Source organism: Oryzias latipes, chromosome 10 (genome assembly GCF_002234675.1).
Source record: "Oryzias latipes chromosome 10, ASM223467v1".
NCBI lineage: Eukaryota > Metazoa > Chordata > Actinopteri > Beloniformes > Adrianichthyidae > Oryzias > Oryzias latipes.
In genome coordinates this window covers 5,072,293-5,097,664 of record NC_019868.2, presented here as the reverse complement: position 1 = coordinate 5,097,664, position 25,372 = coordinate 5,072,293, and the positions used below count along the sequence as shown (strand labels likewise).

Sequence of the window (25,372 nt, the reverse complement as noted above, 5' to 3'; positions counted from 1 at the left end):
AGTGTTTTGTTAAACCTTCTTTGTCACAATTCTTGAATCAATACAATGATTAATATATATTAGTTATGTAATCTTAGATTGCAGCATTCATAGGTATTAAAAATGGTAATAAAAATGATGTGACAAAATCAAATATGGCATTTGTCCCGCTTCATCTTGAATATTGCAGGAGATTTTTTTGTCCTTTTACATTTCCCCAGTTGATTAAATGAGCTTGTCCCTGCTCTGATTGTGCAGCTCTAAAGGTTGCTGAAATAAGGGCTTTAATTAAAAAGAAGCCTGGTTTTGTCCCAGGAGTGTTAGCCAGTTTAATCTTTGTTGTTGTGATAAAAAATCTAAAACATCATTTATAGTTGTTGATGGTTTGACTCATATTTAACAACAAGCAGCATTACTTACAGTTATCAAAAATCTCATAATGTGAAGGTACTTGTTGCAGGAAAATGACTTTGTACGGATAACCTGAATCTGGAACATTTTCAAATATGCTAATTATGCTGGTCTAAGTAATATCTATCTGATAGATTCAATTTCGTGTACCTCTAGTACCAATTGGGAATGTTCTACAAGAATTAGAAAAAATACCTTAACATAGTAACAACAGTGGTCAAACAGGTTTTAATATTAATTTAAAAGTCACACTACACTGTCGGAACCTGGATCTTCCCCTCTAAATCAATGTCTCCTAAGGTTGTTCCCACTGGTTCCCAAAGCAACTACTGCAGTACTCTTTGGTTTTGCACGAGTTCTTTCATTGATTTCACCGGGTCCAAAGCACAGCCACTGATATTTTCTCTAGAAGCCCCTTATTTTGTCACATCACCGCCATTCTGAAGCATTTTCCAAGCGCTGTGTTACATTACTTACCTGCCTGTTCCTCATCCTCCATCAGCATCACTGCATCTTTTATTGGTCTCAGCACAGTGAAAAGTATAGCTTTCACTTAAACTCAAAAAGTCATGAGTCTTTCAGTCAGGAACATTGGCTCTAGTGTTATTTGCAAATCAAGACTCTTTTTGAATGAATATGCTATAGACCAACTTGAACGGCATTTTTCAAAATAAAGCCTAAAGTAAAAAATAGACCATTTATGTCTAGAAAACTGTCTAAAGTTAGGTTTTTCCAGCAGCTTAACAGACAAGTTAACAGACAAAGCTTTCAATGTATAATTACTTGTAATTTTCTACACTAAGTCAACGGATGAATCAAGTAAAAAACAAAAACTCAAACTAAAAAGATTGTTGTGTTTTTATAGTTTTCACAGTTTACATATATGGTCTAAGAATAATCGTCCAACATGTATAATGTGTTAAAAGCTATATGCTTCTAAATGTATTTATTGTTAAACATTTTATGGTTCTTTTGAGTTCTAAAAGCATAACTGGCTGAACCCCTTGTCTTCATTAAAGTCCATCAAAAAGGCTGAAGAGGACCCTGGTTGGTCATGTGATAGCCATTCATTCAGACGCATTGTTACAAATACATCTTCATTTTATTCACATCCATTTTTTATCTGTGACTTTTGAAGTTTTCACAATCTAAATGATTCAACAGCAAAATGAAGAACTACCACAACAAAGTCCAAATTTTCAACAGGGGAAAGCAATGCAGATGCCACTTTTGGATAAAAAATGACACACGTAGTTTGCTAAATACAGGTAAAGGAATAAAATGAGACAAAATTCAAACAAAATGGCTTATGCTTGTATTTTGATCAATACTGGTTCATTTGCATGATGATCACTGTATCATATTAGACCCTGAACAGTAGTAAAGTACTGGTCTTTGTAAAGTCCTCTTTTCTTCTGGGTTTGTTAGTTTATAGTCTTTCACATCCATATGTTTTTGTAGGAACAGGGACAAATATTCAGCCATAAAAGCCCTTCCTGATTGAATGGAAACTCTGAGAAATGTTCCTGCCTAACATGTGGGTTTACAGCAGTGTTGATTCATCCATCCCATGGATATTGCTATGAATAGTTCTTTTAAATGAATATGTACATACATGTACATAATGAAATATTAGGTACACATAGTACGGAACTAAAGAAAAGATGGTTTTTCTTCATTGATTTCTTTTGTGAATTAACATGGTGCAAGACTAAACAAAGTAGTTTAATAGCTTAGATACAAATTTGTACTGTACAATGGTCCTGCTGAGTCTGTAGAATCAACCCGAAACAGAGGGCTTCTTTTTGGCCATATAAATTTCAAAAAGATGACATATGATGTCTTTTCCTTCCAAGTCAGCATGATGACAACTGTTTCCTCTTCTCATCAGATAAGTTGCCAGCTGGCAATTATCTAAGAGTTCTTTCCATTTCTCCATTATTTCTGTACCACATTATCCAAGCGTTATGTCAAGATACAGTGCTTTAAGGTTCTGCTCATTATATTGATACCCTAAAGGTTTTGACAACTTCTTTCCCTGCAGCGGTAAAAAGTTCAGTTGTCCTATTTTCAGAAAAATACATTGTACTTTGGGTATTTCCACAATCCAGTCTCAGACCGCTCTCTTTCTCTCTTTATATAAAAGTACTCACATCATTTTCATGTTAAAACGGCGAGGACCAGCTTGTCCCTCATCTGAATCAACATTTGTGCCGTTGGACTTTGATCGAGGCACATATTCAACATCTATGTTGTTTTTATGTTTTCCCTTCCCTCTGCTCCAGACAAAAAGAAGCAGGAAGCAAAACAAAACCACGCCCAAGAAAGTGAAACACCCCATAGCTGTCGACACTAAAATAGTCTTAAGGTCCAAACCGAGGGTCACGCTGGTCGTTCCGTTGGCAGTTGCGTTGTTGGGATCTGTGTAGTACTGGGTCCTGTTGGCATACAGGGATCCCAGGCTCTTGACTGCCAGGGATGTCATCAAGGTGTCGTTCCCAGCACTATTGGAGGCAAGACAAAGGTACACCCCGCTATCTTGCATCTCTGCTGATTTGATCTCAAGTGTGCCATTGTTGTGGACCATCACTCTTCCATGGTTCCGATTCGTCAATACGCGACGACGTGGGGACAACCAAGACACAATAGGCCTGGGTGTTCCATCAGCACTGCATCTCAACATTGCCTGCTGGCCCTCATCCACGGTGACTGTTTGAGTTTTATTCTCTCGAATTTTTGGCTTGGTGCAGGTCACATAATAGGACAGAAGCGTTTCCTTAAACTCCTTGAAAGGCTGTCCACGACTGCTCTCTGGGTTGCTGCATTCTGGCTGCGAATCCCCCAAAAACAAAGATTGACGTTTTTGTAAAATCCACATGAGACGACAGTCGCAAACCAATGGATTGTTGTTAATCAGAAGAACTCTCAGAGTTTCCGGAGACTGAAACACTCCCTTTTCTAATGTATCCAGATGGTTGTGAGACACGTTGAGGACTTTAAGATTTCGCAGACCTTGGAAAGCGTACAGCTCGATGACGTTCAGCTGAGCACCGACCAAATGCAACTCTTGCAGCCGGACTAGCTCCATCAGCATTCCGCCTTCAATGTGCCTTATGCGGTTGTAAGACAAGTTTAGGTGTGTCAGGTAGTACAGATGCTTAAGAGCTTGATAGGGGAAAGATGACAAGTTGGTGTTGGTTATGAAGAGCGTTGTCAGGTTCAGACCATGCAAAGCATTGGCTGGAACATGGTCAAGAGAGGGCCAGTTGTCGATTTCTAAGTGCCTCAGCTTGAACAACTTTTTGAATGAGTATGGATGAAAAGTGCTGATGCTGAGGTAACGTAAATGGAGGCTGACCACACTGTGCAAGTGGGAAAGGGCCTCAGTGGGAACAACGGTCAGGTTGCATCTTTCCAAGGTGAGTGTCTCCAGGCTTAAAAGTCCACTGAATGCACGGTGAGAAATATAAACCAGGTCGTTGTCACCCACTTCCAAAAACTTTAGGTTGTGCAAGTCCTGAAACATATAGTCCAGTAGGATTACTATCTTGTTATCACTTATATCCAGTCGGGTAAGATTTGTTAGAGCTGTGAAGACGCCCAGAGGAATGAGCTTGATACGATTGCTCTTAAGGCTGAGTGAGTGCATGTTAAATAGGGCATTAAAAGCTCCAGGCTCAACGTAGCTGATAAGATTTCCACTTAGGTCCAACTCCTCAAGCCCAGGAAATGCAATAAAGTCATCTGGGTTGATCATTGTCAGTTTGTTTTTGCTCAGGTCCAGGATTCTGGTCTCAGTTGGAATGCCATCCGGGATGGTGGGCATGCGCTTGCGGTGACACACAACTGCTTTGCTCTGTGCTGAACACTCACAGCGGGAGGGACATCCCAAGGTTGAGCTCACAAAGACTGCCACAAGGGCCAGTCCCAGGAATGGCTGCCAGCATGAGACGACCGTGTGCGGCATGGCTTTGCTCATACTGTCCACCATTATGTCACGGTTCTGCAAAAAAGCAAAAACAAAAATAGAGTTAAACACAAGTCTTAATGACTTAGCATAGAAAACTATATATTGTTGCAAGAAAAAAAAACACATTTTAGGGAGAAAAATGCTGAAATCTTTGAAATTAGATGTTGTCAACATATCAAAATGGAACTTGCAACTCAAACATTTCTTATTAAAGTATGGGAGCTTGATTATAACAAGGCATGTTCTCATGCTCATATCATGTCAACCAATCATGGTGTCATTATCACAAAACTGGGCTAAGTTAAAATATCCTTTTTCTAGGTATTGTGCTTTTTAAAAAAAAAAATCTTTATTTTGAAGCAATATTAGGTACAATTCCTGCATTCTGTCATGTTTTTTTTTCTCTTTCTGGAAGTTGGACGTAAAAACTTAATAACAGACTCAAATGAAAAGTATTTCTCAAACATTCAAAATGAAACATCACATCCTGATGGCTTTCTCTTTTTTAAGTTCAAATAAAAAAGGGGGGATTATTACAGTTTCTGAACATTTTTAACATAAAATCCTATATTTGTTTTAAAAATTTTATTTTCTGTAAAATAATTTCTCTGGGGAAAAATTTTACGTAAAATCACACCTGGTCTGACTCAAATGCGCCTTTTGTGTGCTGGTTGTTCATTCAAAGACCAACTCACACGCATGTGAGTCATGTAAAAGAATAAAGGGGGAAGCATGAATGGGTGTAGTGGACATGTAGTGCACATGCTTATGCTGACAGTTCTGCAATGGTTGCACAGTGTCTGCTTCATCTGGTGTGTCATGGGCTACACTGCAGATGATGAAGAGACCAATCTAAAGTTATCCTAAGGCTGTTGGATGTACGAATAGATTATACTGCGAAGATATTACCATGACACACCCATTATATGGAAACATATGGAAAGCCTGGGAAAGAAAATTCTTGCGTGTCCTGGCACAGTGCATCAGGAGTTCACATTCAGATAAACAGTTCACCAGATTAAATATTTTCCGTTGTTATCTATTGGTACTTTGGTTTTCACCACTGAGTGACTGACCTTCATGTTGAAAGATCTATCAGGATACTTGTGTCGAGTAAAATATCTCAGCGCAGTGTGAAAAATGGACATTCAACTTGGTATAAATGTCAACAGAACAAATCCTCACTTTACTCATGAAGGTAGTAGTAGCAGTTTCTCTCCCAGTTCCCACTGATTTGACCTTTTTTAGAGAGTCCAAACAGCAATTAGTGTGTCTGATGTGGATGTGTACATCTGTGTGTGTGCGTGTCCATATGCAGCGTTCCCATACATTGGTTTGCAGAGATACCTTCTTTTCAGGTATCAGTGTTGCTTCGTTAGATTACTTTCTTTAATCGGCCTTGATAATAAGGTGATCTGTACTTACTCTCTGCTGCAAACAAAAACAACCTTTGATGTGATGTGTTACAGAAGTCTGGGTTATTTGTGTGAAGGATTGACTGTATAAGACAACTGTACTGAGTGACCCCCCCCCCCCCCCACCCCCCCTAGTGTCTAGTGTTCCAAAAAGGAAGTACCTGCTGGTCCCAAATAGCTAAAATCTTGCAGACTTCTATAGAGAAACAAACAGCTGTTACTCGGTCATTCTTTTGGTCAGAATAACCATTCTTTCCTTGATACCTTTTTTTTTAAACATCTTGATAATCCTCTTTTTTTAATGACATTTTTTTTTCTGTTGTTCAAATTTTTAAAGTTATAAACCAACCAATCAGATGCCTCAATAACAGTGTGTGGCTTCATATCTAGTATTCAAAACCTTTAAATGACAGACTCCTGAGCCTGCGGTATTGTGGACTTCCAACAAGCTCACTTCTGATTGGTGAGGGTGGTTGCCATAAAAATGTGACTAAGAGTGACTCAAAACAATCACTGCTGACTGAGGATATCTGGCTTCAACATGACAGCATCTGTGAAAAAATGGCGACTGCATTGTCTTCATTGGATTGGAGCCGAAAGCAAAGCATTTTCTGTCCGATGTGACTGGGTGACGTCACACTCACTCATTCCAGTTCTCAGACACAGTTACTTTGCAAACACACCTTCACATTCTCTCTGTGCTTTGTGGACAAACACACAGTTGATTGCACCTTTCATTTTGTAATGCGAAGACTCTTGCATGCAGACTAGTGTGATTATGGAAAACTAACTTGTGAAGATGCAGCAGCTCACTTTTGAGAGATTCAGTGATGTCTGCTGCAGGAACGAGACATTTAGCATGTGATTGGGCCTGGCTGCCTGTTATCAGGAAAGCACACTCGTGCTTTTATCATTTTACTGTAGACACAACAGGCTTTACCACTAAGCAATTTACCACTCCACTTATGTCTGGGCAGAGGAGGAAGTAGAAGCAGAGCAAATGAGCCAGGTCGGTTTAGAGAAAAAAAGACAAAGTTCCACAGTCTGTCAGCAACCTGCCTGGTTCTCACTAACAGGTCAACCTACAAAAAAAAATGAGAATTGCTTTTGACCATCATCACACTGATCCATCTGAATGGTATGATCCTCTTTGCATTTCCTGTTTAGGACCTCTCTGTTTTGTCTCTCCGCAGAAGAGCAAACGTGACACTTCTGGGTTACCGTCAAGTACAGCAGGATGTTTCTAAAACTTTAAAAAAACAACAACGAAAAACTTAATTTTACCTAGTTGAACTTCCTTAAATGAAAATGACATTTTTGAATTTACTAAATATAAATGGAAGATTACCAAACTGGAATTCTCCATTAGGACTTTCTTTATTCAAGCTCCTGGTTAATAATCACTACTGTCTGTGATAGGGCTATAACAATTCCTATTAACAATATTTAATGTGTGTGGCTGTCGATTTGATTCACTTTAGATTTTTGTTCATTTTGATCGATCTGATTCATTCATTCATTCGACTCACTGACCTAAAATGGATCCAGGACATCTTCAGCCAAATTTTCAACCAGTATGACTCAGAGATAATTACCTGGTACTAAACAGTTTAGGCAAAGTTTTCCAGATTCCTTGTATTTCTTCAAGATGTTCAAGTGTAAATTAAATGTGTGTACAAATAAACAATTATGAAAGTCAAATCCATTCACATTTTAGTTTCCACTGTTCCACTGTCATTTTTCCACATACAAAAATCCAAAGGGAACATTATTAGAACATTCTAGCACACTGGATGGTCACATGTCTTTGCTAATTTCCACACATTGCACAGGAATGATGGACTGATCCGTTTTTGCTGTCATCACATGTGTGTTGTCTGCTGTGATGACTTGGTAATTTTTATGTTATAGTAAAATAAACCTATCATGTCTCAATCCAAACTGTATTTTCCAATTTTGTTTCGATCATCAATTTTTCTCATTTTGAGACAATTTCTTAATGGTTCAGGTCGATTCGATTCTGCCTCAGACAGATCGATCTAGAAAATGATTAATCATTACACCCTTAGTATGAGAACAGCTCCGGGGATAGATTCTGTAGATGGTCTGTGTTAGAGGGTCTGCCATTAACTCTAACAACCAATGAAATAATTGGTTATATGATTATGAATTTAGGTTTTGCCTTGCCTGCATATTTTGTTCGGGTACATAGCACAGGTAGAGAGTAAAAACCAAAGACTTTGGAGGTTTATTTAATTATTCCAGTGAAAGGCAAGCCATTGGTGCTTTTTGTTTTATTTGAACATGGTTCCTGCACCCACTTTATGCTGTTTTGAGAATTAATTCAATTCTATCTAAACCCAGAAGGAAACACAATATCAAATCTGCAGCCTTTTACTTGACAAGTGTGACACCAGTGTGGGTGGAAACCACACATGTAGTCATTGTATTTACTGAGGTGCCACTCTTTGGTGCTGTGATCATTTCTACTGGAATTGGACAAACAAAACAGTCAACACAATAGCAAAACAGAAGAGTTAATCTATTAATGTTTGCTTGGAGACATCTAAATTGTCTAAAAAGATATTTGTATTCAGTCAGTTTGCACTAATAGACGACACAACAGTTCCATTTCATCGAACCCAAAACATGCAAATTGCCTACATACGCCTTAAAAGTCTGTAGATCACAAGACGCACAAGCAGATTTACCAGGGTCTTTACCAAAATCATATTGGTAAAGAATTGACAGATCTCGCTTTTAGTGACTGAGGAACAATTATGTGACATTTTTAAGTCACACGTTCTTTTTCCACATATTATATAACCATATTTTCCAGACTGTAAGTATATCAGGAGTTGTAAATTGCATAATAAAGTAAAATTTAAAAATCTTGATACCCATGTGCAGCACGTCAGAGCTGTACTCAAGCGCTTACTCGAGAACCATCTCTACTGTAAAGCCGAGAAATGAGAGTTCCACATCACGCAAACTCGGTTCCTTGGGCAAGTGGTTTCTCCTGGAAACATTGGACAGATGGATAGCACCAAGGTCAAAGCCATTCTAGAGTGGCCTGTTCCTTCTGGATGTAAACAACTCCAGCGCTTCCTCGGGTTTGCCAACTTTATAGGCACTTCATCAGAGGCGTTGCTGCACCCCTCCATGCACTCACTTCGGCTAAGGTACGTTTTGTTTGGGATGAGGGGGCCGACAAGGCGTTTACCGAGCTGAAGAGGAAGTTTCTCTACAACTCCTAGTCTGACTCAGCCTGATCCCTCCAAACAATTCATTGTGAAGGCGGATGCGTCTGAATCTGAGGTGGGGGCTGTTTTGTCACAGTGAGCGTCTGATAATAAAGTCCATCCCTGCCCATACTTCTCCTGCAAGCTCACTCCTGCAGAGAGAAACTATGACACAGGGAACAGAGAACTGCTAGCTGTCAAATTAGCCTTGTAGGAATGGCGTCACTGGTTAAAGGGGGCTGAGTAGCCGTTCTTGGTTTGGACAGACCATACAAACCTAGAGTACATCAGGACTGCAAAGCGTCTAAACCCTCGCCAAGCGAGGTGGGGTCTCTTCTTCGATAGGTTCAATTTCTCTTTGTCCTATCGTCTGGGAGGCAAGAACATCAAGCCCAACGTCCTCTCACGTAAGTTCCAGCTGGAAGACGCCTGCTGAAGCCACCCCTATTATTCCTCCTCACCTGGTGTTTGGAACCACTCGCTGGTTTCTGGAGCGCAAGGTAAAGGCTTTTGTTCCCAATCCTGCCACTGTACCTGCTGGCTGTCCAGATGGGTGTCTGTTTGTGCCTTCCTCATTGCGCTCCTTGGTGTTGAAGTGGGGATCATCTCAGCTTCCATGGTCTGAGTACTCACACAACTCACTTATCAACTCCTCAGGGTACTCACCCTTCCAAGCAGCCTATGGTTATCCGCCACCTCTATTTCCCTGCAAGGAACAATTGGCCTCTTCTTCTAGTCCTGCTGCGTTTGTGATACGGTGTCGAACCTCGAGCAGGTACAGGCTCAAGCTGCTGCGGAACCAGGAAGGACTCTCGGTTGTGGCCAATCATCGGTGGTCCGCTGCTCCACAGTATAAGGTGGGAGACAAAGTATGGCTGTGCTCCGCAGATGTCCCCTTAAAAGGAGGGTCCAAAAAGCTGCTTCCCCGCTACATTGGTTCATATTCCATCTCCAAAATTATCAACCTTGTGGCCGTGAGATTGGAACTACCTCACTCTCTGCGAATACACCCCGTGTTCCATGTCAGCAAGCTAAAACCTGCCAGAGACTCTCCTCTTCAACACACTCCAGCATCCCCACCAGCCCCTCGTATCGTGGATGGAGGTCCTGTGTACACCGTCAAGGCTCTCTTCGCTTCCAGAAGGGTGGGACGAGGTTTACAATACCTGGTCACCTGGGAGGGTTACGGTCCAGCGGATCGCCAGTGGATCCCTGACTGTTTCATCGTTGACTGTTCCCTAGTCTCGCGTTTCCATCGTGACCACGCTGATCAACCTCGTCGTTGTCCGTCTGGTGTCCGGACGTAGTGGGAGGGGTTATGTCATGAAGAACCGTGACTTTGCCACAACTGTGATCTCCTGGAGGTCCTCCTCTTCCTCCTGCGAGTCACAGGTGTTCTAAATTATGTTGATTATGATTGTGTCTATTTATACAGTGTCTGTTCTTGTTTCTGTGTTGGAGCATCTTCGTTTCTATGCTCCTGTTTTGGTGTTGTGGTTTTTGGCAGTAAAGCCTATCGAGTGAACTATTGGATCGGGGCGTTCTTCCTGCTCCTGGGTTTTCTCCCTTGGATTAACCATCTCAGTATACGTTTCTCCTGAGTATAAACTACAACCCTGGCCCAAATAAAAAGGGGCTTATACTCTGAAAAATATGGTAATAGGAATTATCTTCTCTGCTCAACTATCAGTGAACAGAAAAATTAATGTCAGAAGGTCCTGACCAAATAAAAACTAATCTCCAGTTGAGTAATGATTGCAGAACCTAAAACAAATGTAGAAAATGTAGCATATTTGAACATGTTCAGATTTGAAAAGACACAAACTACTCTTCATATACATACATATCACCTACTTAATGTCAGAATGTTACTCAATAGTTTACCCAGAGGGAGTCTAATCAAGAGAGTGATTGGATTTCTTTTTTCTGCGACAGAGTGTAATCAGAGTAAGTGGCAGCGTATGATGTGACCCTCTCACCTATTCACTCCTGGACGAGAGCAGCTTAATGCTCAGACCTAATCATTTGCTCATGCTGAAGTATGTCCTGGGTATCGACGCACATACAGCTTGAGAATGTGTGAACACGCCCAGGAGTAACATTATGCAATTACATCTGGGGCTGGGCTGGATTACCAGATTTCACAGAACTTCCAGAACCGTTTGTTTTCCATGTAAATTCCACCAAAAAAAAAGATATATATAAAACCACTGGAGTACTAAAGGGCAAACGGTTGCAATAACATTTTTTTAAATTAGTTTTTCAATGAATGAATGGGTTACCCTTCAGTTATCTATTTCTCATTTACTTTATCTCCAAATTTCAGGGAGCTTCCTCTGATTTAAGTTTCATCCAGTATAAAAATCTTGCAAGACTACGTCAGATAAAGAAACAGCATGAAAATGTTCCCATAATGTGGCCTCTGACCCATATTAGTTCAGGGTTGAATTCTGAGTGTGGGACGATAACACTAATGGTGTCTGACTCAGCACTGATGTGAACCGCCGTTTTTCAGTGATGAGGTCGACCACACTATGCCGTTGTTTCATGCACTTGCATGAAAGTGCTTCAATGACTACAGAATAGAAAATATGAACATAAAGAGAACAGTTCCTTACTGTGTCACTAAATAATAATGACTTTTTTTTTGTCTGGATAAACGAAAATGGAGGGCCAGGAGTAGCAGAGTTCGAGTACCTCAAACTGAGGTTTCTGCCCTTGTATTCAGTTTCTTACTGCTCCTTTGTTCAGCTGCTTTCATTCCCCAAAGCGTATGTTCCCCAAAGCTTGTCAAGTCTGACAAGTCATACTTATTAGTATGACTTTGTGTTGCTCTGACCTCTCGATTTGGAGTCCATGCAGGTGACGAACGCTTTATCAAAGAAATGTAAGCATGATCATTGAATTGGATGCTGAGGACTGTAAGAGGCTCATATTTTCCATGTCACTGCAATAAATGTGGTTGGATGAACCCAGGCTCATTAAAGCGCTGTTAACATGAATTGCGTTTAAAATCCAGGGCTCTAAATAATCCTGCACTATATAGATTTTTAGCATTTATAAAGTAGGGAGGGAATTCAGACAGCGTAACTGTGAAGGCAGTCAAAAAGGTCTGACTGACGTACTGACTTATCTCTGACTCTTTTGTGTGCCTTATAATCTGTTGCGCCCTTTAGTGCTGAAAATACAGTTTTTATGCTACCTTTAAACGGCCACATTTGTATTCTTTGTTTTTTTAGTCATTTTGATTTAATTAATGTAAAAAGCTGGTTAGACTAAATGATTAAACCAGACATCTTTGTTTTTGATTGTCCCACAGAAGAGAATTAACACCTGGATAGATTGAAATGTCAAGCTTTCATTCTAAAGCAATTCTCACGCGCTCACAGTAATTAACTAAACAGGCTCTTTGTTTTTTGAAATTTAAATACAAATTATTTTCCCTTTATTAAAGTTATGAGATAAACAGTAAAAATGTATTCACTTTGTTGATATGTCCTCACACCTGCCCCAGAGGAAAGCAGCCTTTCAATGATTTGCTGTGTCTCGTCACTTTGTTTCCTACATTCCTACTCTGTTTACATCGTAGTGTTTTGATCCGGTCGTTCAGCTTCAAACACTGAGCCTATTCAGACTGAGGAAAATTCAAAGCAAAGCAGAGCTCAGTCTGAATGGAAAAAAAACGAGACCACCTCAAAAGATGAGTCCAAGAAAAGTTCCTGGTACCGGACCAGGGTCCACTTGGGTGTATTCAGACTGAAAACTTGTTCCAGATTATCAGGGGACATGAACTCTGGTTCACTTTGGGTAAACCAAATGTGTCCAGTCTGAAAACATCCTTAGTCTTTAAAGTATTCTGGAGTGGAAAACAGATCTCAATTTTTACATAAAAACAAAAACAAAATTACAACTCAGAATTTTGTCTTTTTTTTTTTTTCTGTTTCAGGTTTATTGTGTACGACAGAGTTTTAGGGCTACCAAAAAAACTAAACAAAACAAAACGAGATTTTAAGTCGTAGATTTACGAGAAAAAAACTTGTAATTTTACGAGATTAAAGTGGAAGTGAGCATACAGAGCAGCAGGTGAACGCCGCGCAGAGCAGAGCAGAGCGACTAAACTTAATTGAACAGGTGAGCTGAATGTTTATTGATAACGTTCCAAATGTTTGGAAGTTCATTTGTTTGATATACGATTGATTCATGTTTTATTTCTTGATGGGTGGCTTGCAGGATCTCTGCAGCTGTTGATGAAGAAATCTGTGTCCCTGCAGGCAGCTTTCCACTTCAACCCTTTCTTCCTCTTCCAAAGACAAGATCTCTACGTTTGTGTGATGCTTCCTTCTAAGGAGGCGCACTTCTTTTTTTTGGCATTTTACAGTTTTAATGCTAATATAACATACTGTTTTCCTTCCTCTTTATTGTTTAAAGTTGAAACGAGACGTTTCATTTGAAGAAGTGGGCGTATGTAACACTGTTTACTTCCGCATTGGTGATCGGATGACAGATTCATGACGTAATGTGACAGAAGAACTTCAGGGTTTGTGAATGAAAAGGAAAATGAAGGCTGCAGCACTCCTCTACACCCAAACGTGTCTCTGAGCTCCTTATTTTACATATGAAATTCTGCTTTACCGATACCGAACCACGGAAAGCCAGCTCCACTGAAAAAAATCTGATTTTGAGTCCCCAAAAGGTTCTGAATCTCTTTGTTTTTTAAACTTATCCGGAAATAAAACTTCTCAAAAGGCTCCACATATTTCATCTTCAAGCTAGACTCCAATAAACTGAAAACTTTGATGTTTTTTTTTCCTCGTTAATATATGACTTGTTTTTTTTTAAACTGGCCCTAAAACTCCATCGTCATTGTGAAAATAACGTGTAATATAATGAAAAGATATTTGTTGTAAAAAAATAGCTGGAGTAAATAATTATGAATCTTTGCTACAAAAACAGTTTTAAAGGTAAATTAGTAGAAAGAAAATGTAAAGTTAGAAAAAAAAAATAAAAAAAGGCTCTGGACAATGAATGGTTACCCAACAAATGTTGGAATGATAAGTTTAAAAATAAATAACGAAGTATAAATTAAATTAAATTAACAACTTGTGACTCAAAGTCAACCTATCCAGTGTTTTGATGGTGAAACCCGGACACAGGAGAGAGCACAGAGGTTCTGAGCCGAACCTTTCTGATACGATGAGCAGAAACTTGGCATCAAACAAATAAACGACTTTGTTTTCATTGGAACCAATTGAGTTAAGTAATCACAAATCAGTTTGTTTCTGTGTTTGTGCCATGTTGAGTGGAAACCCACTGGTCATGTTTGGTTTCAAACAAATTACCAGCTAATTATTTCCACTGTTTGATAGAGAACAAACATAGAAATGTTAAGATAGTAAAAAACAATTTCTCTTGATTTGCAGGAGCCCATCAGACTGGATGTCCTGTATTCTGATCCTTTAAAGCTTTTTTAATGCAGGGGGCAGAATAACTCCCATCAAAGCTTTTAGAATTGCTGTTGTTAACATTTTGCTTGGGTTTGGAGCTGAAGAGCATGTCTCCACATCATGAAAGCTCACGAGGGTCCTCTTATTTGGCCCGAGCACTTTAAGGATTTAGATGACAACCTGGCCTCTGTGCAATCAACCAATAAAAAGCCACTTGTAAAATCGGTCAGCTTCTATCTCCTCTAGAAAAGGTTTTATGCTGTGTTTGATGTTGCCCGCAGGCAATGATCACTGCACGGAATGCACACTTCCTTTCTCCCACAGAAAGAAAAAGAAACCTCTAAGTGTTTCCATTTGATGGTAAGAGACAGTTGCTTTTCTTTTGTGAACAATTATCACCACTTTTTTTTATAAGAAAGCAAAACAAAATCAAAGCATCGCATCTTGATATTGTGACAAGGAAGACAGTTTGGAGAAAAAAACCACTTAGAGAGGCAGCAGAAGAAGGAAAATTAACAAGGAGCGCTCATGCATGGGCTGCAGAGGAATAGAGCAATAATGAAAGCAGCATTATGGGTAATCATGCAGAGTGTGAATGTGCTGCATACTGGGCACGGCGCTGGAAAAGCAGGCTTTCAAACGCACCGACACCTGACATGGCTGCCCTCACGTCAGCAGGTCCGACTCTTTGTAATGGAATTGCTTCTAACGAGAGACAAACGGAAAGAAAAGGCTTTCAGAAAAGCTCGAAAATGAAGGTTGAAAATATTGCAGGCAGCGTTTTTTTTTAAACTCTTAAATTGTCAGTGTGTTTTCTCTTGGCATACATTTCTATTTCTCCATCCACCCATCCATCCATTTCTATTTCTGTTGTCCAAAAGAACTAATCCTACTGTAATGGAGGAACATAATAAGAATCTAATTTACAAAATGACTACAAAACAACAGTATAATCTTAAAGTGATCTTCGTAAGTAAAGGTTGTTAAACCCCTATTTGGTTTTATTAAGGGTTGTAGCTTATATTAATGCTACCTCGGAGGGAAGATGTCATTAACATGCAGGTTAGTTCGCAGTCTGAGCGTCCAATTAACCGACCTTTTCAAAAGAGGGCCTGTGAGCAATCAGAAAGGATCATAATGAGTGGGAAGAGACAGCTCTGCGCTTTCCTTTATTCATTATTGAGAGGATCTTTGTAAAAGACAGCCCAGCTTTAAGGTGAACTGGCCAACATGCAAAATGACACCCCACTCCCTTGTTAAAGCAGGCTGTGTCTGCCTTCTCATGCAACCCGAAGCCTCTGCCGGATGTGACCTGGATACGATTAAGCTACTCTGCTGCCATCAATTCTGCCAAACAAAAATAATTAAAGTGGGGAAGCAGCAGTATTTCCTACAGCAGCAGGAATGTAAAAAAAAAAAAACAAATAGCTAAAAGAACAAAGGCAGTTTACAGTAATCTGCTGCATTTATTTAAGCAGATGAGAGAGAAACATGGAAGAAGCCTTGCTGCAAACTGTTGAGAGAGGCAAACATGCTCAACGCATGAGCACTGCAATCTTGTCCTATTGACAGTTTGGGGACCCAAAGCCCTTAACAGTGTGGATCAACAGCCTTGGGGCAATAACAGGCTTCTGTGCGCAAATTACTCTTCCACTTGGCTTGCGGGGCGAAGTCACAACTCAATTAATCCTCATTAATTAGAGATAAACTTGAGTCAGTTGCTTGTTTTTTTCAGTCAGATAACCCCTGATTTAGGATGAAGTCGGAACAGCTGAATCAAACAACAAGATCTGAAATCCGACAACAAGAAAAGCACTCAGACAAAGAAATGAATCCCATGTTTGGGACATTCTCTAATTCTTCATTTAGAGAGGCTGGAGAATGTAGTTATATTACAAACCATGTTCCTTACACTATAAAAGTGTCCTTCTCAAAACAGGTTTAAAAAACCCTACAGGATGTTTTTCCTGTTAAAAGTGAACAAATCTGCCCGTTGAACTGGTAGAATTTGTCTTAGCAAGATTTCTTAAAGTATTTTTTGAAGTTCTGTCCTTTTAAAGTCACACTCCGATCATTATTTGATCTATTGTAAAATTGGTTCCAGTGGCATTTAATTATGATTATGCTTATTAAGCTAAAATAATAAAATCCTTGTCATTTTCTAGGACAGTTTCTGCAACAGCTGAAATTCATTAGAAATTCACCTCTGGGTTGTGAGCGGGACTTCTGGCACAAAGTAAGCATGCCCCCACATCCCATCATCCCTTTGTTAACACGCTTACTGCCCTAACAACCCAAGCTAACATTACTAGTCCTACAAGAATGGTGTACAGCCGTACAGTTTAGATCCAGATTCCAGCTCAGACGAGGAAAACAAAGACGTTCATGGATCTATTTGTCTGCAAGTGGATGGATCAGAATGGAGCAGAGCAGGGAGATTGTGGTCTGTGGACTACTAAGTTTTTGAAAACCACACTTTTCTTTGCTCCTAATTCACAAAAACTTGCAATTCTGACAGTCATTTTCTTCATGCCTGATGTTATTATTGTATGTAAACAGCACAAAAAGTGATGGAAATTCATGTTGGCAATACGTAATACGTGCAGGCAAGATGCACATTGCTGCATTTCCTGCACGTATTTTAAGTGTGTCCAAGGCTGAATTTTGTTGTTGGCCAAACGTTATTAAAAACCTTAAGTTAAAGTCTAATTATCTCTCACAAACCTAGCTGTGTGAAATGTGTTCTCCGTATTTGATTCATCCCTTGGAGGAGTGGTGAGCTGCAGAAACAGCTGCGCTCAGGAACTGTTAGGTGGTTTAACCCTAACCGTAACCTGTAATGCTAACCTTAACCCTTATGTGCAAATAAACACTCTTTCTTTGCATTTGTCCTCCACCGTCAGAAAAATGCTACAAAAACACATTAAAAACACAACTTTGATCAGAGTGGGTCTTTAAACTTCTGTCCTGCTGTTGATAAGTGAAGCTTTGGCACAATTTCAATAAAGAAGATCTACTTTATCTTCAGGAGTGCTGGGTTGCTGATTCTTCACATTCGTCACTCATCAATCAGTCCTCTGAGCCAATGGCCAAAGTGCTCACTTTCTTCACAGCCAATCACAATCAAATTCCTGCCCTTAGATTTAGAGACGTTTGTTTATCCACGGTGGCGCAGTGGTTAGCGCTCTTGCCTCACAGCAAGAAGGCCCCCGGTTCAAGCCCCGGCTGGGGGACATGAAAAACACATCAACAGGGGACCTTTCTGTGTGGAGTTTGCATGTTCTCCATATGCATGCATGGGTTTTCTCCGGGGTCTCCGGCTTCCTCCCACCATCCAAAAACATGCTTCATAGGTTGATTGGCAACTCTAAATTGACCATAGGTGTGAGTGTGAGAGTGAATGGATGTGTGATTGAGGATATTCTACCCTGCGACAGACTGGCTACCAGTCCAGGGCATCCGTTGCCTACACCCAAGTGGCCGGGATAGGCTCCGGCAACCCCGTGACCCCGAAAGGGAATAAACGGTAAAGAAAATGAATAAATGAATGAATTTTTATCCACATTCCAGACAATTTAGCCGTCCCAGCCCCGCCCCGTTCTCCTCCCAGCTCTTCGATTTGGCGTGATCTGGCCTCAACCACTATCAGTCATCATGTCTCTGGCCCAGAGCCCAACAGCCAAAGACTACTAATTGTTCATACCCATCTTTCAATCACACTTTGAAGATCTTTACTTTTTGAAATGCATTTTTACTGTATTAGGAATCCAAAAAGACTTTTCAGTTTCCCTAAATCAATCAAGTCTGTTTCTTGAAACCATTTAAAAGCCATTCACACACTAAAAAAAAAAAAAATAGAAGTCAATATTTGCTTAGAATACGATGCTTTCAAGATCAAATGACCCAACAAGATTTATTGTCTCAAAACAAGCTTTTACATGCTTATGAAAAGTAACTAGTAAGTTAGTTTAGACTCATATTAAGTGTTACAAGAAATATAAACTAGAAATTAAGCCCAAAAAGATAAAGGTGTTATTCTTTTGTAGTGTAAAGATAATCCTGAGGAAAAGGACCAGATTCATTTATGAAAAATCCCCCAAAAGAATTTTAAAAATGTATTTGCTTGTATTATCTGAGATTTCCTTGTTTACTTTCTTCATTGATAAATTACACCTACGCTCTCCAAATCCATTTGTCTCATACGACATTAATGCACCTTTTTATTGGTTCTCATGCAGTGCTATTGTGCTTTAAACTACTAATTTAGCAGGTCAGGATGCTCTCCAGAGAGATGTTACTTCACTGCAAGATTTAGGACGGAGAAGAGGCCAAATATGGCCACGAAGAGAGCAACCACTCACTTTTCCAGTTTTTCCTTTAAGACTCCGAATAAATAGTCAAAGGAAAAATGTGTTGTCTTTTTCTTTTTTACATTGACCTTTTTGGAAATAAAATTGAAATGAAGAGCAGTTCTTGTAATTCTATCTTGAAGAAAGAAGCACAATTCTGTTTCCTAAGAAAGAACATTTATAGCAATTATCCAACCCACTGGCAATTTGAACACATGCATCCTTCGGAAACAACGAAATCTGTGAGTTAGAGAGCAGTTGAAAAATACATCTGTGTGTACGAATCCCCTATAGGAATACAATTTACCCTAACTACAATAAATTAAGATAATAAAAACCTTCCATCCTACGGATGAGTTTCACTGAATAACATTATTATTGTTATTCGCAGCTTTTTATTTCATAAGCGCACGATTTAAGGTGGATCTGAATAAGCTACACTTGCTATACTGAGTGGAAAATCAATAACTGCATCACAGATCATTAATTCTGCCACATTAGGGAGAATGTTGGGATCTACTCGAGCTCAATTATTTTACTTACTAATGGCAGAGAACAGAGGAAAAAAAAAAACGAATTGATTTGCAATGATATGATGTTAGAAAATGAAGCAAATGCAATCCAAGCTATGGACAGCGTCTCTCTGGCAGTGTTACAGCCGGTAAGTCACTGATGCCTGGAGGGATTTTCTTTTTCTTTACCTGCTGCCTCCGCAGAGAGCTAAGCCCACAACAGCAATCCTGATGCTGCAAGGCATGCTGGTTCTTGCATTTAAGCATAGGATCAACAGCTAGTGCAGCATTTGCCTGCATAACTTAAACCAAAGTGGTTGCAGGTGCAAAAGAGCAGCTTCCTAAAGCCAAGCTGGATTGGTGCTATGAGCAGAAAAAAAAGGATAATAATCAAACTGAACATGATGAAAGAAGCACTCTACCTCTTTTTCTTAATCTCCTTTTTCCTTTTTGACTTCATTATGAGCTTACATAAGAAGCCTGACTCAAATTTTCATCAGCCAGTTTATAAATTCTTACTGCTCCAGACTGTATTCTCAGTGAGCCTTACCACTAAAGAGCATTCTTAAATGCAGGCCTTGTGTCAGTCTCTTCCTGCACTGGTTTTCGCTCTAAAATGTCACAAAAATTCAATTGTGTGCATTAATTAAAATGCATCTGCAGCCACGGTTAGCACACTGCGTGGGCCCAGGAGAGCTCTTATATTGTCCATTTCTTGCTCCCACCAACCCACTACATCTGGAGAACCAGCATCAGGTCTGATGCAGAGGTGTGTATCATCCATACTGTGACTATGCCACAGGGACAGTTAAAAATGGCTGGCAAACCCCTTTACCCTGCACCCACACAGCTTGTTCTAGCCATGCTGAACATCTACATGCTCTGGTGGAAAAAAACGACATCTATCGAGCAGCATAGCTCAACACTGCAAACTGCATTTGCACCATGGTCGGAGAAGCTGTGCAGCCGTAGCAGCAATCATCCATAATGCAGGAAGACATGGACGCTGACTCTGTAAACGCCTGTAGCAAAAGCTGCAAAACTGCAGCATAATGAAAGCATCATGTTTCTTATTACCAGTGCAGTTTAGACCATGAAAATATCCTTTCAGTGGAACACTGAAGCACTGCAAACAGACAGCTAGAATAAACATGTCTGCATATTCATTCCAATCCAGATGATGTTCAATTTTGCACAAGCTTTACCAATTCATCAAAGTTTTCATCCGGTTTCACCTCATGCATGAAAGATCACCGAGCAAACATTGCATGATCACAACAGATACACAAAAGAATTAAACTTTAACCATTCTTTGCAAATTGCACAAAATATTCATGATGGTAGCTTGAGGGAACACATAGAGGCATGTGAGTAAACGCCCAGCAATTCAGTGTTTTTGGCAGGAAGTCTGAAAAATGTCTGCGAGACAAAACTTCCCTTTGTCCTGATTTAAATAACTTTTTTTTTCTACATCTGATGTCTTAAAATATAACCTTTCAATAGTGATTAAAAAAAACCATAAATGTAGTCCTCTTGATGATTTAATTCAGTTCAAACCAAGCAAAAGCATCATTAACATAAAAGCAAACACCTTTTCCTGGCTTCACTGCATGATTAACAGCCATTAAAATCCACACAACAGAGCTAATCTGACTGCTGCTGAGAGCTGAACTCTGACCGCATGAGGGTTTAATCATCTCTCAGAGGGCAAATCAAAGGTGCCATTTGGGTGATTTGACTGATTTCCAGTTTGGTATTGTCCTCCGTCCGTTGTGAGATAATGGCCCATGTCAGAATGGTAAAAGCTCATTGGATATTGATCAAGTCCCATGATTCAGTGATCATGGTTGAGATATTTTAAACCTGAAAACAAGATCAAATAAACTGCAGAGATGACGTCCCAGAATGCGGATTCTTTACTTGATTATCTCAGGTATAATATAATATTTTACAGCTAGGGTCTTTATTTTAAAGGCAAATCCCGCGGTCGGAATTTCCTTGGATGTTAGAATCATTCTGCAATGGCTTTACTTTTTACAATTCTTGTTTTTCTTTTTAGCTTAGAGTAAACTTAAAAAATTACATAAAAAAACTGTAGCTGGTAATTTGTCACAAATGCATTAATCCATTAATATTATTAACTCACAAACACTAATGCTTTGTCTTTCCTCTAGTGCACTGTCATCTGCACAGTACATGAATTGAATACAAATAGACAGACATATAAGATCCATCCATCCATCTTCCTTCCCCCATCCTGGACTGGGTGTTGGGGGCAGCAGTCTAAACAAAGTTACCTACACTTCCCTCTTCCCCGCCACAGGCATTCCGAGGCATTCCCTGGCCAGCGAGAGACATGGTCTCTCCAGCGTGTCCTGGGTCTTCCCCTGGAGCCTCCACCCAGTGGGACATGCTTGGAACACCTTCCCAGGGAGGGGTCCAGGATGCATCTGGACCAGATGCCCAAGCCACCTCTACTGGCTTCTCTCGATGTGGAGGTTGCTGGTTTAATGATCTCTCAGAGGGCAAATCTGAGAGATCAGTATAGATACAAAAGGTTGAAGCTCATTTCAACTACTTGCATCCGGGAGGTCGTTCTTTCGGTCATGACCCCTCTGTGAACCGCCACCTTAACATGGTGGAGGGGTTTGAGAGCTCGAGTGATCCCAGGAATGAAGCTGCCTGAGGCTTTTGCCCCTGGTAGGGTCTCCCATGGGCCCCAGTCGGGGGTAGGATTTAATGCTTTTTTTAAATACTGTCTACATACATATTTTCTGCACAACAGCAGGAGTTCATTAGAAATTCACTATTTAGTTGTGGGTGGGACTGGTAAAGTGTAGTAAGTCCATTCTGACTTCCCATCATCCATTTGTTTACACTCTCTTGTGCTAGCTTACAGCATCTCTCACCCCTAACCTAATCTTAGCGGTGCAACAAAAATTGCAAGCAATATTGGAGCTCTCCAGATGTACAGTTTTGATCCAGATTCAAGCTTAGACGAGGAAAGCAAAGACGTTCATGGATCTATTTGTCTACAACTGGATACACCTACAATATTTTCCCAGCTGAATTTTTACATCTGCTTCTGATTTACGACAATTTAATAAAGATAAACTCAGAAACTTTTTTTTTTTTACTTGTCCTCCATTATCAGAAAAATGTCATCAAAAGACGCTAAAAAGACCAAAAACACAATTTGACATAGTTTTTCCAAGCAGGACATTGGGTCTATAAACAGTGGATTAAGGCACAGTTGGAATACAAAAAATACCCATATAACCCAATATTTAAAACACCCTATTTCAACAGAATGAATCAAATGTATTGTAGTGTAGCCTCACATTAATTTAAGACAGAGTGCATCCATGCTGTAGTTTTTACACATGGGATGAGATGACTGTCTTGATTAATGTGCACATCCTTCCAGAAGTGTCAAACACCATCATGCTCGAGTGTTAAACCTACAAAGTGGTTTCTGCTCTCTAGTTGTTTCTCATATATTGTTGTTTTACCCTGAAGCCACAGTTCAAAGCCAGAAACACCTTCCTCGTCTATATTTAGTTTTGTGTTTTATTATCATAAACACCCTCTCAGCCCCCCACCCCCACCCCACAGGATCTGTCACAAACTCCTCATTTACTGCAGTGTTGGGAACAGACAAAGCAGTTGGAGGGCAAATAAGGGGAAGAATGGAAAGGTTTACGGGATGATTACATTTGAATCTGGATCTGCTGGAGCTCCGTGTCACAGACGTGAGCCGCGAGCTGCATCCACTCAAACATGCCCGGGCGCCGTTGTGTTTGCTTTGCCAGTGGCGACTCAGGTAATGTCACGGCTTAAACAGGGCTGACTTGTGAGAACAGTACGGAACAATGTCACTGGAGTTCAATCAGAATAAACACATTCCAGTTTAATTAAATTGCCTTCACTGTTGCAGGGTGCCTCGAGTGTAAACACTGCAATCAGATTAGCAGACAATTAAAACAACCTTGAAATATTTCTGTACAAAAACTTAATGAAAATCCTGTAAAGACAAGCTGTTGTATGATTTGAAAAAACTGGTATCTGCTGTCGTTATGGCAACACCGTGCTGACTTCTTTTGACGTTGCGTGAATGAACCAGATTGATGGTTTTCCTACCAGCTCTCAGCTTCCTATGATTCTTGCTCATTTAGAATGACTAAACTCCAAAATTGTTATAAAATCTGTAAGAATCTGTTTGGTCATGAGTATAAAAGATGATTGTGAGAAGAAACCTGGGCTGAATTAAGATTCTTCATTAACATATTTCATCATGATATTTTGCTTGTAGGGCTTTTAATTCTAGCATAGAACTCTCAAAATCTTGTTTTTTAAATGATCTCACTTCAGCTTGGATTTTCTTATGGCTTCTGTCTCCTGCTGTTTCTGCATCTGTAAAGGTGTGGCAAAGAAAAGATCCTCCCGGGGACGGCGCAGCTCTCCACACAGCAGCAGTTTAGCCAACAATAGCCCTGGGTGATTAGTTTAAACACCGGGAGAGAAGTGGTGTGGGAAGCCAATATTTTAACAGCAGGTCTGCCAAAGCAATATAACTTCAGTGGGTGAAATGTTTGATGTGTGCTTCTACCTCAAATTAAAGACAGACCTGCTAAATTCCAGTCCCACAGCAAGAAAAGCTGCAGACTTTCATGTCTTGGTTCCAATTCAGGGACGTGCGTTAAATGTCGAAGCGATAATATTTGAAAAAAGGGAGCTGGTAGACTAAAACTCGCTTTACCAGCTTTAAAGCCGACGTCTTTGATTTTTGAATGCAGATGCAACAGCTTCCCCCTTGATCGTTTTTTTATTTATTTTTTATTTTAGAGATGTGACCGCGTTTATTTTTATATATATTCTTTCCTTTGGTAACAGAGGGCTTTTCTTGAGCTGAGGGTTGTTTAAAACAGGAAAGCCTTTGACTGTTAATTAGGCTTCCAGCACAGTGTTCAACATGCACTGCTGCAATACAGCAAAGGACCCTCATTGAGAGCTGCTTGGACTTTCAATGTGATGCTCATATTCAAATGAATGCATCCCGTTCCTGACATTTTTAACATATTCTGCCCTGCTGTTGGTGTCTATTTGCATCTCCGAAGAGCCGGGGGCCACCTTGGAACACACACAAGAAGTAGTTAAGGGAAGAGTGAACCTGCATCCATGAGGGAGGAGAAAATCATCCCTCTTGTTAAGAAATGTATTACTCAATGAAATGCCATCAATTCAAAACATTACCATTATTGTTATTGATTTTATTATTAAAAAAATACTCGTTTTCATTAACAGAAAGTAACAAAGTTGGTCAAGCAGGAGAATTACCAGAAGGGGGATCTTTGTATTAATTAATAAGAAAATTCTGGAGGAAGCTTCAACATTTTAATCCTAAAATGTTAGTTTAGCTTGCTTTGTGTCTAGAGGTTTGTCATGAGAGTAAGTACAAAACATGCTTCAACATTTTGATATTTGTAAAAAAATAAGAAAATGTGTCAGGTTGCATGACGTTCTATTGGCTAGGAGGCATTTCAAAGCCCCACTCCTATGAAAATTGTGTTTTTACCATGTTTTTCTAGCATTTTTCTCATGATGGGGGACATATATAAAAAAAACAAAAATCAAGATTAAAATGGCATTTTTGACTATTTCTGTAATCAAATTGTTGTGATTCAGGAGCAGACAAAAATATTGCAGTTTGAGAACGAGCTTATTTGGGGCGTAAAAAATAAGTCGGGCGGGCTACACGCTCTCTGCTTCGAGCTCTCAGCAACCAGGATGGGAAGGGGGGGCGGGGTTGCTCCACACCAATGGTCCCAATAACAACTTTTTGGATTTTGACTAAAAGCGGCATAACCTTAATTTAAAGACCACTGGGAACACTTTGGATTAAAAGACGATTGGAATGGGTCTTTAAGTTCGCTTATTGAAAAAGAAAAAATTTTAAACAGAAAAGGAGCTCTGTCCAAAACAGAGTCCTACAGCTCATGTCTGTTTGCTCAGCTGCTGGACAGGACAACAACAACAATGAGGGAAAAGTG

The 25,372-nt window shown here is 39.9% G+C and overlaps 1 protein-coding gene across 2 annotated transcripts in view; it reads right to left on the bottom strand.

The window, feature by feature from the left end:
- Positions 1-1,473: 1,473 nt before the first annotated feature.
- The window catches only part of LOC101162455 (leucine-rich repeat and immunoglobulin-like domain-containing nogo receptor-interacting protein 2), a 308,018-nt gene continuing 284,119 nt past the window's right edge, over positions 1,474-25,372 (bottom strand). For both annotated transcript variants that reach the window (XM_023959558.1, XM_023959559.1), the window contains one exon: positions 1,474-4,393. In XM_023959558.1, the coding sequence (XP_023815326.1) occupies positions 2,540-4,381 (1,842 nt within the window). In that variant the 5' untranslated portion in view covers positions 4,382-4,393 and the 3' untranslated portion in view covers positions 1,474-2,539. The remainder of the gene's footprint in view (positions 4,394-25,372) is intronic.